This window comes from Lithobates pipiens, unplaced genomic scaffold (genome assembly GCF_037356315.1).
Source record: "Lithobates pipiens isolate NorthernLeopardFrog02 unplaced genomic scaffold, aLitPip1_a1.2 Scaffold_25, whole genome shotgun sequence".
Taxonomy (NCBI): Eukaryota; Metazoa; Chordata; class Amphibia; order Anura; family Ranidae; genus Lithobates; species Lithobates pipiens.
In genome coordinates, this window is record NW_027507787.1 from 29,342,030 (window position 1) to 29,354,689 (window position 12,660).

Sequence of the window (12,660 nt, forward strand, 5' to 3'; positions counted from 1 at the left end):
GACGGACACACAGGGATGGACGGACACACAGGGATGGACGGACACACACACAGGGATGGACAGGCATGTCTCACCCTCGGCTTATACACGAGTCAATAAGTTTGCCAGTTTTTTTGGGGGTAAATTGGGGGCCTCGGCTTATATTCGGGTCGGCCTATACTCGAGTATATACGGTATACAGTATTCAGAATCGCCGAAAACGGCGATCTGAATACTTTGAAGTGTAAAGGAGGGATCGGGGGTTCTTTTAGATACGGAAGTTGCGTCTGCATATGTAAACTGTGTTCAAATCACACATGTGAGGTATCGCCGCAATTGTCAGAGCGAGAGCAATAATTCTAGCACTAGACCTCCTCTGAAACTCTAACCTGGTAACCCTTAAAAAAAAATTTTTGAGAAACTATTGAGATTTTTAGGTACCGTAGTTTGTCATCATTCCACAAGTGCGTGCAATTATAAAGTGTGACATGTTTGGTATCTATTTACTTGGCGTAACATTATCTGTTTTTTTTTTTTTTTTTAATTCATGAAAGTGTCCCTTTTCCCAAAAAGTTTAGTTTAAAACACCGCTGCGCAAATACAGTGTGACATAAAATATTGCAATAATCGCCGTTTTATTCTCTAGAGTCTCTGCTAAAAAATATATATATAATGTTTGGGGGTTCCAAGTAATTTTCTAGCAAAAAATATGGATTTTAACTTGTAAACACCAAATGCCAAAAATAGGCTTAGTCATGAAAGGGTTAATGGGGGTTACAAATTTATCCTCAGCTTTATACCATTCCATTCAAACCTCTCGTTCAAAAGAGTGCAGCTTTTCACAGAATGTTTAGGCTTTCTGTTGTAAAACCCAAAGCGTTCATTTCTTTAGCCATTATGAAATTGTTTTTGCTACAGGCCTCGTCTTACTGAACCTAGAATTTTGTTATAAGAAGGTTAAGTGAAGCAGATCCAAGTTGCTGGTGTGCACTGAATGATCTTTACAGCAGCCAGTTTACATATAGTCAAGGTTTCATTTTTGCCCGGAGCTCTCTTTTGAGTTGTCATATATTCTGTATACCTGGAGTAATATGTGTCTTGCTTGTAGGATATTGTGAAAAATGAAAACCAGAAAAATACAAGAACAAATAAAATGACAGCGTTCACCATGGCAAGCCCTGCTGTCAATAGCAGTCAATCAAAGGTCTGTATACTTCATATGTGTATGTTTATTATAAATAGTGTATTACATTTTTTGTTTAATTTCTAAAACTTTGTATAAGCCTTTTTACTGCTCTATATGCAACACTGCAATTTGATTTCCTATTGACCAAGGTGCATGGAAGCATCAAATATATTGGCACTGACAATATGACTTGAAAAAGCAAGTTATGATTGTAAGGTATTAACTTGTGGTTTGAAGTATGCTTGGATTAAACTGAGAGCTTGGTTTCAGTCTAAATACATGATTTTTTTAATCAGGATGTGCAAATAGCAGTGATGTTCAGTAATTCATGGCAGCTCATTACGATTTGCCTTCTTCATTGTGGGCTACAAGCTACCCATTTAGGTATTAAATGAATGTTTTTTTTAAATATTCTAAAATAATTCCAGCTATTCATGAATATACAAATTGACTGTTCCTGACAAGCAAATTCATGTAAAAATAAGATTTCTTTCATCACTTCAAGAGGCTTAAAAGGCTTGAGAAGCAATAATGCAACACTATTGCAGTTATCTTTAGCTTATGCATATTTCTTCTGAGGAAAAAAAAAAAACACTGATGTGATGACACACTATTTCTAACTTCAGTAGGCCTGTATCACTAACATACTTGGGGCGTTCAAGTCAAACCAGAACTTTTAAATTTACAAGTATAAAACGGGATGCTAACATGGTGGTACTACACCCAATAGTAAGTGGCAAGTGTGTCCCATTACTGATAGGTGACACATGTCATGGGCCAGTCCAGAGACCGTTAGTCAAGATGTCAGACAATGGTGTTGCTGCGTACATGGAATAGCATGTGGTGATTACATTTCTGGTGAACAAAGGCGTAAACTCCACGGATATCTACAGAAGGCATCAAGCACAGTGCAGTGATGAGACACTCAGCCACAGTAAGAGATTTAAATGGTGTAAACAAAGAAAGATGGCTGTGTGTCCGTTAGTGACAATCCCGGCTGTGGAGGTTCTCAGCCCACAGCAGCCATTCCTGTGAATATTCAGCACGTGGAACACCTGATTCTGCATAATCGACACATAACCTGTCCTGAAAAGTGAAGCAGGCTCTTCTAGGATGGTTCAGTACTGGCAAATCTTTCAATGCCAGAGCATTTCAGGCATTTGTTAAACGCTGGGATAAGTATATAAATGTAGCAGGGGAGCATGACAAAAAATAAATGCAGTTTCCACTTGTTCTTTTATTATATAAACACAAAATTCTGGGTTTGAATTGAACGCCCCTCGTAGATTTGGGGGTGTTTTCCAATGCTTTGTCTCTGTGCTGACCCCTTCAGCTAGGCATCAAAAGATGAGGAAGCATAGCACTGGACAAAGGGAAGCAATGCTGCTGTTTTAGTGCCTAATAAAATTGGATAGGAGAGTAAATGATTCTTACAAAGTTATTTATATGAGTAACCATAATGCTTTAGGTTAATGAAAATGTGAAAAGTTTAAGCCATGGGTCTACATTAGTCCTTCTACTGTAGTGCTAGTGTAATGCTAATGGTTTGCTTGCACTTTAGCTTCTGGATACACTGTATTTGCTGATTGTCTTTATTAGTAAATGTCATAATTTGCATTGAGTCAGAGGTTCTTCAGTTTTACATTTTTATAATCTCTAATTGTTTAAACATTTTTGTGATGCCCATGTAGACATTACCAGCTGTATATCCTTATTTCAGAAACCACCGTTGACGAAGCAGTTGTCTGCTTCCAGCACTGCCTCTAGTCGAAAGAAAGATGGGACCCTGCAAAGGCTCGGGGAATTCTTACAGAGCTCTCCTTCAATTTTCCAGCATAAAGGTATTCACCCATTTGATTTTCTCAACTCTAAATTCAGTTTTGAAGCATCATGCTTTATTTGAACTGTGTGTTTATTTTCAAAGCCAAAAAGTTGCTTGGAACAATTGCGGCTCCGAAGACAACGGATTTGATCTCTGGCAAAAAGGAAGAGGAGAGTAAGCCCAAGAAGTCGAGGAGAAGGTTGTACACTGCTGAAATCTCCGCTCCACTAGACATTCCTGCTTCTGCAGTAAGTATATGATCACAATGTCCATTTGCAAATAAAGTACCACCTTCCTTTTTAAAAGTGAAATTGGAAATTAATCAGTTACAAGGTGAGACCCATGTGAACCAGGCATACATGTTGGATTGTATGACCGGTATTGTCAAGTACAATTTTTATTTAAATTTTTTGCAATCTTCAAAAAAACAAAGACATACTTTACTTGCGTTCTCTGTGCAATGTTATTACACAGATCAGCCCCGAATTTCTCTTCTGGGTTCTCCCAGCCAGTGCTATTGGCTCCTCCTCTTCTGCATATGCCACTATAAGGAGCCCCCCCCCTATGGTGGCACATGTTCTGGCTTGCTCCTGAGTCGGCATGTGTGCATTTATTGGCACACACTGTGTGTAGCTTAGCCTTGCTCCCTGCTCACTGGATTTGACTGACAGCGGCAGGAGCCAATTGCTCTCAGCCAAACCTGTGAGAGAGTAGAGAGAAGTCCTGCAGATAAGCACAGATTGGGATCGATACAAGACTCAGGTAAATATTTGGAGAAGGAGGAGAAGCAGGCACTGAAAGGTTTTATATCTTAACGCATATAATGCATTAAGGTAAAAAAAAATACACTTTATTACTTTAGAACCACTTTAACCTAATACACTTGTTATGTCAAGAATTAGTCACCAGTATCATCAATGCATGCAAATCTACCTTCGTCCCTACCACAGTAGTCAGCCAGGTTTGCTTGGGTTAATGGCCAGAAGCAACACATATTCACGAAAAAGTGGACTTAATGTGTAGAGTATGAATTTGAGGAAAGATTGTGTATACTTTCTCTTATGTCTTGTGAGTCTGTGATATGGATTATTAAGGAGAATTCGTATTTGTGCAGTCTTAGGATTTCCTCTTGTGAGTTGGTAATGGCACTGCCTAACCTACAACATTTACAGGTTTGGTGGTGTAATAGTTCCCAGGTTTAATGGGGTGGGCTTCCTTTAGGGTCTTAGAATAGATGTGAACTTGGAAGGGCAAAATATTGCTGTTGATGAGGCGTGATGTAGACCAATATACCACATAGGAAGATGGTGGCATAATCACATTTTATGTGCATTTCCCTTTACTCTGAAGGCAGTAGATGGAATAGGCTATGGGCTGTTGGACTGACTGACATGCTACCTTAAAGCATTGAGTTCAAAGATGATCCTTAGTACATCAGTATCCAAAAACCACATACTGTATGCTTTATTACAAAATATTTTAGATTTTAACCACTTCAGCCCCGGAAGGATTTATCCCCTTAATGACCATTTTTTGCGATACGGCACTGCGTTACTTTAACTGACAATTGCGTGTTCGTGCAAGACGTTGTACCCAAACAAAATTGATGTCCTTTATTTCCCACAAATAGAGCTTTTTTTTTAGTATTTGATCATCTCTGCAGTTTTTTTTTTTTTTTTTTTTGCACTATAGACAAAAAAGTTTTTGAAAAAAAAAACGCTATTTTTTGCTTTCTACTATAGCGTTATAGCATCTACAAAATAGGGAAAAGATTTAGGGACTTTTTATTGTTTTTACTAGTAATGGCAGGGATCATCGATTTTTTTAGCAGGATTGTGGCGGACAAATCTGCCTCTGACACTTTTTGGTGACCAGTGACACCAATACAGTGATCAGTGCTATACAAATGCACTAATCACTGTATAAATGACACTGGCAGGGAAGTGATTAACACTAGGGGTGATCAAAGGTTTAAGTGTTCCCTAGGGAGGTGCTTTCTAACTGTCAGGGGGATGGACTGGGAGTAGAGAGAGATCTGCTGTTACTGATCACTAGGAACAGCTGATCTCTCTCTCTCCTCCCCTGTCAGAATGGGGATCTGCCTTGTTTACATAGGCACATCCCCATTCTGCCTCTCTTCACTGCTCCCGTTGTATCTAATTTGCGGGCCGGCGTACAGGTACGTCGACTCATGCAGCCAGGCCACCCTGCTGCAGTATATGTGCAGTCCTGAAGTGGTTAAAATGTATACAATTGGCAAAACAATGGATTCCCATTAAATGGTAGCACAGAATAGAAAGCAATCAGACAGCAGAGACCCAAAGGGTCTTTTTCCTAAGCATTTCGCTGTCGCAGCCACTACCCTGGGGTTTAAAGAGTTCTCCGTCTGCTATAATGTCTGGTATCACCAATCTAAATCTACAAATACAATATACAGGCAAGTATTAGATGCATCTCAGTTACATATGGTGCTTGCATTTCCTTTCCTACAAGGAATATAAAGGATTTTCCCTTCTAGATTGTAAGCTCTAATGAGCTGGGCCCTCTGATCCCTCCTGTATTGATTTGTATTGTAAGTGTACTGTCTGCCCTCATATTGTAAAGCACTGCGCAAACTGTTGGCGCTATATAAATTCTGAATAATAATGGGCGGCACAGTGGTGTAGTGGATAGCACTTTCACCTAGCAGTAAGAAGGGTCACTGGTTCAAATCCCAACCACGACACTACCTGCCTGGAGTTTGCATGTTCTCCCTGTGCCTGCGTGGGTTTCCTCCGGGTACTCAGTTTTCCTCCCACACTCCAAAGACATGCTGGTAGGTTAATTGGCTTCTAAATTGTCCCTAGTATGTATGAATGGGAGTTAGGGACCTTAGATTGTAAGCTCCTTGAGGGTAGGGACTGATGTGAATGTACAATGTATATATAAAGCAATGCGTAAATTGACGGCGCTATATAAGTACCTGAAATAAATAAAAAAAATTAAAAAAAGAATAATCATGTGAGAGGGAAGGAAACCCCCCCCCCCCAATGCAACCAATGCAACCTCACATCAAAAAACACTGAACGCCAGCCACAGTTCAACATATAGAAGTTTAAAGTTTTTCTGTAGAACTGCAGCTGGCGTTCAGTGTTTTTTCCCTCCCTCCCCCATGATGTCAGGTTCTATTACTACATGACCCTGTTCATATTGGATTGGACAATTTAAATGGTGTTTTTTTTCTTTCATCCCTCTCACATGATCTCATATATGCCCTGTGGGAAAGGAAGTGCAAGCATTACAGTATATGTAACTGAGATGCATCTAATACTGTTCTTTTTTTATATTGTTTTTTGATATTGATGTACTGAAGGATCATCCTTGAATGCCCATTTTGTTACTTTTCTTCCTTTCTATACTATGCACTGGATTAATGTTCAGTACAAAGATTTATCAGATGATATTCATTAAATGAAGTGACCCCTCCACACATTTAGATTTTTAGACTACCTTAAAACATATCTAAGGCCACAACTGACTTTGGATCCCCCCCCCCCCCCCCCCCCCCCCCCAAATTAAAGCAGGAGTCTGCCGTTTTTTTTTTTTTTTTTTTTAAAGCCAGCAGCTACAAATACTGCAGCTGCTGACTTTTAAAATAATGACACTTACCCGCCCAGCGCGCCCACGATGTCGGCACCCGAAGCCGCCATCTTGGGTATGGGAATCAGGAAGTGGAGCCTTGCGGCTTCATTTCCCGGTTCCCTACTGCGCATTCGCGAGTCGCGCTGCGCAATAAGGATGGTCCCCGCTGTCTCTGGGATCCGTGTGTTTCCCAGCAGACAGCGGGGGACCTTCGGAAACGGGCGTAGATTCTGCGGAAAGGGGCGTAGCTTCTGCAGATATCTATGCCGGAAGTGGGTGCAGATACCTGTACTGCCCCCTCCCCCCTGAAAGGTGCCAATTGTGGTGCCAGAGGGGGGGGGGGGGTTCCAATGAGTGGAAGCTCCACTTTAGGGTGGACCTCCGCTTTAAGGAGACTTCCCTTCACTTTTAGACCCCTTTTACACCAGGGCATTTTGCAGGCGCTATAGCGTTAGAAATAGCGCCTGCAAAACGCCCTAAAGAAGCTGCACCATTGAGTGTAGTGTGAAAGCCCCGAGGGCTTTCACACTACAGCGGTTCGCTGGCAGGACGTCAGAAAAAAGTCCTGCCAGCAGCTTCTTTGGAGCGGTGAAGGAGCGGTGTGTTTACCGCTCCTCCACCGCTACTGCCCATTGAAATCAATGGGGCAGCGCTGTAATGCCGCCGGCAAAACGCCGCTATTGCGGCGTATTGCCGGCGGTTTTAACCCTTTTGCGACTGCTAGCGGGGGGTAAAAGCGCCCCGCTAGCAGCCGAAATGCGCCGCAAATCCGGCAGTAAAACGCCGCTAAAAATAGCAGCGTTTTACCGCCGACGCAAGTTGCGGTGTGGTGTGAAGGGGGTCTTAGTTAGAGACATAACAGGAAGTTAGAGAGGCACGATTCTTTTAGATAGGTACCACAGATGTACCTGTTAGCTTTCCTTCCAACTCCTGGTGACAAATGTAAATAGTTTCCGATTATTTTCTGCAGTGCAATGATTGCCAGGACAAACCTAGAGAGGGTGCTACTGGCCAGGGGAGACACTGACAGTAAAAATGTAACCTGTAAATCTAACCTTTAATGATTCCCTACTCTATTTCTGACTTTATTATGTATATGTAAATGCCTATACTATATTACAATACAAGTCTGCCTTTTTTTCAGATATTTTGTGGTTTTGTGCGCTAAATGTATTTTTGTTGTTTGCTTCCTAAAATATAATTTGATACATCACAAAGAATACAGATTTAGCTCTCTTCCTTTCCCGCAGATCATTATGGACACTAATGTAAAGGAAAGTGATCACCTTATAATGAAGAGACGGCTTAGAACAAGAACAGCTAAATAAACCTAATCTTGTCTTACACCTTATTCCTGTGGTATTCATACAACACATGTACATACTTTTATTTCTTATGTTTCTGTAAAAATGTTCTTATCCACAGTTTATTATTGTAAGTAAGTGTATAGTTGGAATATTGTATATCCCTATTTTCTTTACATTGAAATATAATGTGCATTTCTTTATACACCACAATCTAAACTTTTGGCACCATTACTTTATAGCAAAGCTTTTGTTTACTGTTTTTCAGGAAAAATTCTGTAAAAACCCAAATCTCACCAGTATCACTGATTAAATCTTTTAAGTTTATTACATGTAAACACTTTTTTGTCATTAAAGATTCTTTCCCCAGTACTGAATACAGATTTTTATTTAATTTTTTTCACTTGAAGCGAAAAGTAACTTGCTGCAGTATACAACTTTCAAGGAGCATTGGTATGATTTTAAAGTAGAACTATAGGCAAAACTTTTTATTTATTTTTATTTTTGGAGGGCGGGTAATAACCCCTGTCAGATTTGTTTCCACCATCTGTGTCCCACTGCTGAGATTTCCCTTAACTTCATGTCCCATAGCCAAACAAGAACTGAGAGGGAATTCTTTGGGGACCTCCAGGCCAGCAGAACTAGTGTCCCTATTGGAATATGTCCCCTCCATTATTTTTCTGGGGACACCCCAAAATGTGGGATTTTCTTTTACTTTCAAAGATAATCAGGACAAATAGAGAGGGTGAATCTTCCTAACGAGACCACAGACCGCACTAAAAACCTGACAGTTCTAATCCCTCTGCACTCTATCCAAAAGGGAAAAAAAAAGTTTTGCCTTTTAGTTCTACTTTTGTTATTGATATAAATTCCAGTGTTTTGATAGATTAGGCATTGTTTGGGGTAATTGATTAGTGTAAGGCCCCTTTCACACATGCGGACATTATGTCCGTATTTCATCCATCCGTTTGCGGATGAAATACGGACATACATGCATTCCTATGGGATAGCGGGTTTCTGAGGATAAACATCCGCACACCCCCGCTATCGTCCGCCTCCGCTATTGTCCGATTCTGCAGACGGAGGAAAATCCTATTTTTCTATCCGTCTGCAGAGCGGATTGGATGAACACGAACAGAGGGTCTGTGTTCATCCGATCCCCCGTAGCGGAGAGCTGACAGGGCGGTCCCTGCACAGTGTGCCGGGACCGCCCTGTTATCAGCCGGCTCAGCGGGGACAATGGAGTGATCCCCACTGAGCAAGCGGATTATCACGAGGCGGATCATTACTGATCCGTCCCGTGTGTAAGGGGCCTTAGGTAAAATGTGCCAATGTGACGATTTGTTATCCTCAGTAAATAGAATACAAAAATATGCCCCTTCAATGGCCGCATCTTTCAGTGTATAAAATCAGGGTACAATCCCTTCAGTTTCCAGCTTGATCAAAATGTTGCAATGCTCCTGTTTGTTCTTGCTGGAGGCTAAAGCCCAGTGCCCTTGAACAACAGTAAATCTTTAGGCTGTCAGCTGATCAGCCTCTACAAAGCATCTGAGCATGTGCAAAGCAAGGTGACACTGTAACTTCTTGGATTTTAAACCGTATTTGCGCTTATTTTTAACCTCCTTGGCGGTACGATTATTTCGGATTTTAGGTGCTAAAAGCGGTACCATTATTTTGCATGAAAATTTGGCGTTTTATATTGTAGTCCTGTAATTCTTAGGAATAACTCTCTTAAATCTGTCCAAACCAGAGTCTAGCAGACATCCCGGGTATGATAAAGTTTGAAAAATGAAATCATAAATTATAATATAATAAATAACTATAAATAATTGTACCAAATAATAATAGAACAATAATAAAAATTATTCAATAATGTAATCAAATCAAAAACACTGAAATTTGCTCAGTTGCAGAATTGTCACTGTCATTACTTTTCAGTATTTGATGACGCATCTCCCCACAAATCACTATCGCTCAATTCTGCGAGTGATTCCAATTTATGATCGCTGTTTTCTAGCTGGTCTAAAACCATTTTTGATGTAAAATTACAGTTTGGTTGCTATGGACAATCTCCAGTTTCCAGGCATAAAGAACAGTTTTTATAATATAAAACTTCATGCAGAGCACTGGGCAGACCACTAGGGACAAAGGGGATGTGAAATTATTACATACAGCAATGTAATCTGTAAGATTACATTATACTGTATGTATACTGTCTGTTTCACTTTTTGAATTTGGCGCCGATCTCCGTCCCTGTGCGTCGCAACGCTCGCAGGGAAAGGAGATCGGCTCCGTGATAGATCGAGCGAGACATGGCTCGCTCGTACAGCAGGGAGACAACGCTGGATCCGAGGGAGAAGGTAAGTAAACATCCTCCTGGATCCAGCGACGCAGTCCCGAGTCAGGCTCGGGGTTACCGCTCTTGGTATAAAAATTCCACCCCGAGCCAGACTCGGGAATACCGTCAGAGGGGTTAATGTAATGTTATACCTGCAAGATGGGCCATCCTGAAGTGATCTACCAGGATTTCATTTTATGACTAAAGTTCCACTTTAAATTTCTATGCATTTTGCAGATTATTTGCTCTGACATCATACTCTTTTCCTGTTTGTGGGTTGAGAAGAATGAGAGAGCGGGAGAAAAATAGAGACAAACACAATTTTGTTCTTGGAGAGGCATTGGCAAATGGAATATCTAGCATACAGTAAATCCCATCTACAGTATTTCTATAAATCCTGCCATTGAGACAACTCACTAGCCAGCTTTCTACTACACACACTCTACTTCCCCTCTGGGATGACCGCTGTATGAGTTATTGTAAAAAGCAAAATAATGAAAAGCACACATAGAAACCAATTGTTTTCTAAGTGTCCATGCAGTGACTTGCATTCTTCCAGTGCAGTAGAGCACAGATCAATGCAGTATGTGTGAACAGGCCTTAACTCATATAAAACCCCATATATCTGAAACGGAATGCCTTCCATAAATACGCAATGATTGTAATAATGTATAATAAATGCATCAGAGAACTCCCCCCCCCCCCCCCCATCACATTTCCCTTCATCAGACTCCCCCCATCACAGAGCCCTCCAATACAGACTCCCTTCCATCACAGACACTTCTCCATCACAAAGTCCCCATCACAGACTCCTCTCTATCATACAACCCCATCACAAATCCCCCACATCACAGAGCCCCATCACACACTCCTCTCCATCACAAATCCCCCCCCCCCCATCACAAATCCCCCCATAACAGATCCCTCATCACAGACTCCTCTATCACAAAGCCCTCTCCATCACAAATTCCCCCAATCACAGACTCCCCTCCATCACAAAGCTCCCCATCAGACTCCCCCCCACCTCCTCAATCACAGATCCCCCCATCACAGAGCCCTCCAGTGATATTACACCGAGATTGCAACACTCCCCCTCCCCTCTGCTACCTTATTTACACTAGATAGGAGGCATGGCAGGTCCAAACAAAAGGCGGGACTTTTCAAGTGAAAGGCAGGTGATTGATTGTTTACTATACAGCGGGGTGGTCCGGGCAATCACCCGCTTCTTAACTCAAAGTCCTGCCCGTTGACCTGTTATGCTTCCTGTCTTGTGTGAATAAGGTGGCAGAGGGGAGGGAGAGTGCTGCACTCTCACGGAAGGGACAGTCCACATAAATCACCCTGGCGGGACGTATCTGGCCCGCAGGCCGTAGTTTGAGGTCCTGTATTAGAGTGTAAAGTGCTTACTGGAGTTACTTAAGGATTTTGGTGTATCAGTCAGAATAAAAATTCAGAAGGCCCACCTCACCATTATTCTGTACGTATATTTACATTTATTTTATGTAACTGCTGCAAGGTACAATATACTCTACACCAGGGGTAATGAATTAAAATTAAAGGAGGTCCGGTCGCCAAAATTTTCTTTGGGCCGAGGTCCGAATCTCAAGTCTGTGCTACGACTCAGAAATATTGTAGTAACTGTATATCTATCAAAAACATGAGAAATGTACAATTTCCTTAGCATTTCAACAATATTTATTGTCAAGTTACATCTGGTGATCCCAGATCAAGTTAAATCAGGTGTCCCCATCACAGTGCCCCTTTACATCAGGTGTCCCCATCACAGTGCCCCTTTACATCAGGTGTCCCCATCACAGTGCCCCTTTACATCAGGTGTCCCCATCACAGTGCCCTTTAAATCAGGTGTCCCCATCACAGTGCCCCTTTACATCAGGTGTCCCCATCACAGTGCCCCTTTACATCAGGTGTCCCCATCACAGTGCCCCTTTAAATCAGGTGTCCCCATCACAGTGCCCCTTTAAATCAGGTGTCCCCATCACAGTGCCCCTTTAAATCAGGTGTCCCCATCACAGTGCCCCTTTACATCAGGTGTCCCCATCACAGTGCCCCTTTACATCAGGTGTCCCCATCACAGTGCCCCTTTACATCAGGTGTCCCCATCACAGTGCTTCTTTAAATCAGGTGTCCCCATCACAGTGCCCCTTTAAATCAGGTGTCCCCATCACAGTGCCCCTTTACATCAGGTGTCCCCATCACAGTGCTTCTTTAAATCAGGTGTCCCCATCACAGTGCCCCTTTACATCAGGTGCCCCTTTACATCAGGTGTCCCCATCACAGTGCCCCTTTACATCAGGTGTCCCCATCACAGTGTCCCTTTAAATCAGGTGTCCCCATCACAGTGCCCCTTTAAATCAGGTGTCCCCATCACAGTGCCCCTTTACATCAGGTG

General features: G+C 41.9%; 1 protein-coding gene across 3 annotated transcripts in view; it reads left to right on the forward strand.

The window, feature by feature from the left end:
- Positions 1–8,289, forward strand: part of KIF20B (kinesin family member 20B) — a 171,720-nt gene extending 163,431 nt beyond the window's left edge. For all 3 annotated transcript variants that reach the window (XM_077454201.1, XM_077454199.1, XM_077454200.1), the window contains exons 31-34: positions 1,088–1,183; positions 2,886–3,006; positions 3,090–3,235; positions 7,859–8,289. In XM_077454201.1, coding sequence (XP_077310327.1) covers positions 1,088–1,183; positions 2,886–3,006; positions 3,090–3,235; positions 7,859–7,936 — 441 coding nt within the window. In that variant the 3' untranslated portion in view covers positions 7,937–8,289. The remainder of the gene's footprint in view (positions 1–1,087; positions 1,184–2,885; positions 3,007–3,089; positions 3,236–7,858) is intronic.
- Positions 8,290–12,660: the final 4,371 nt, after the last annotated feature.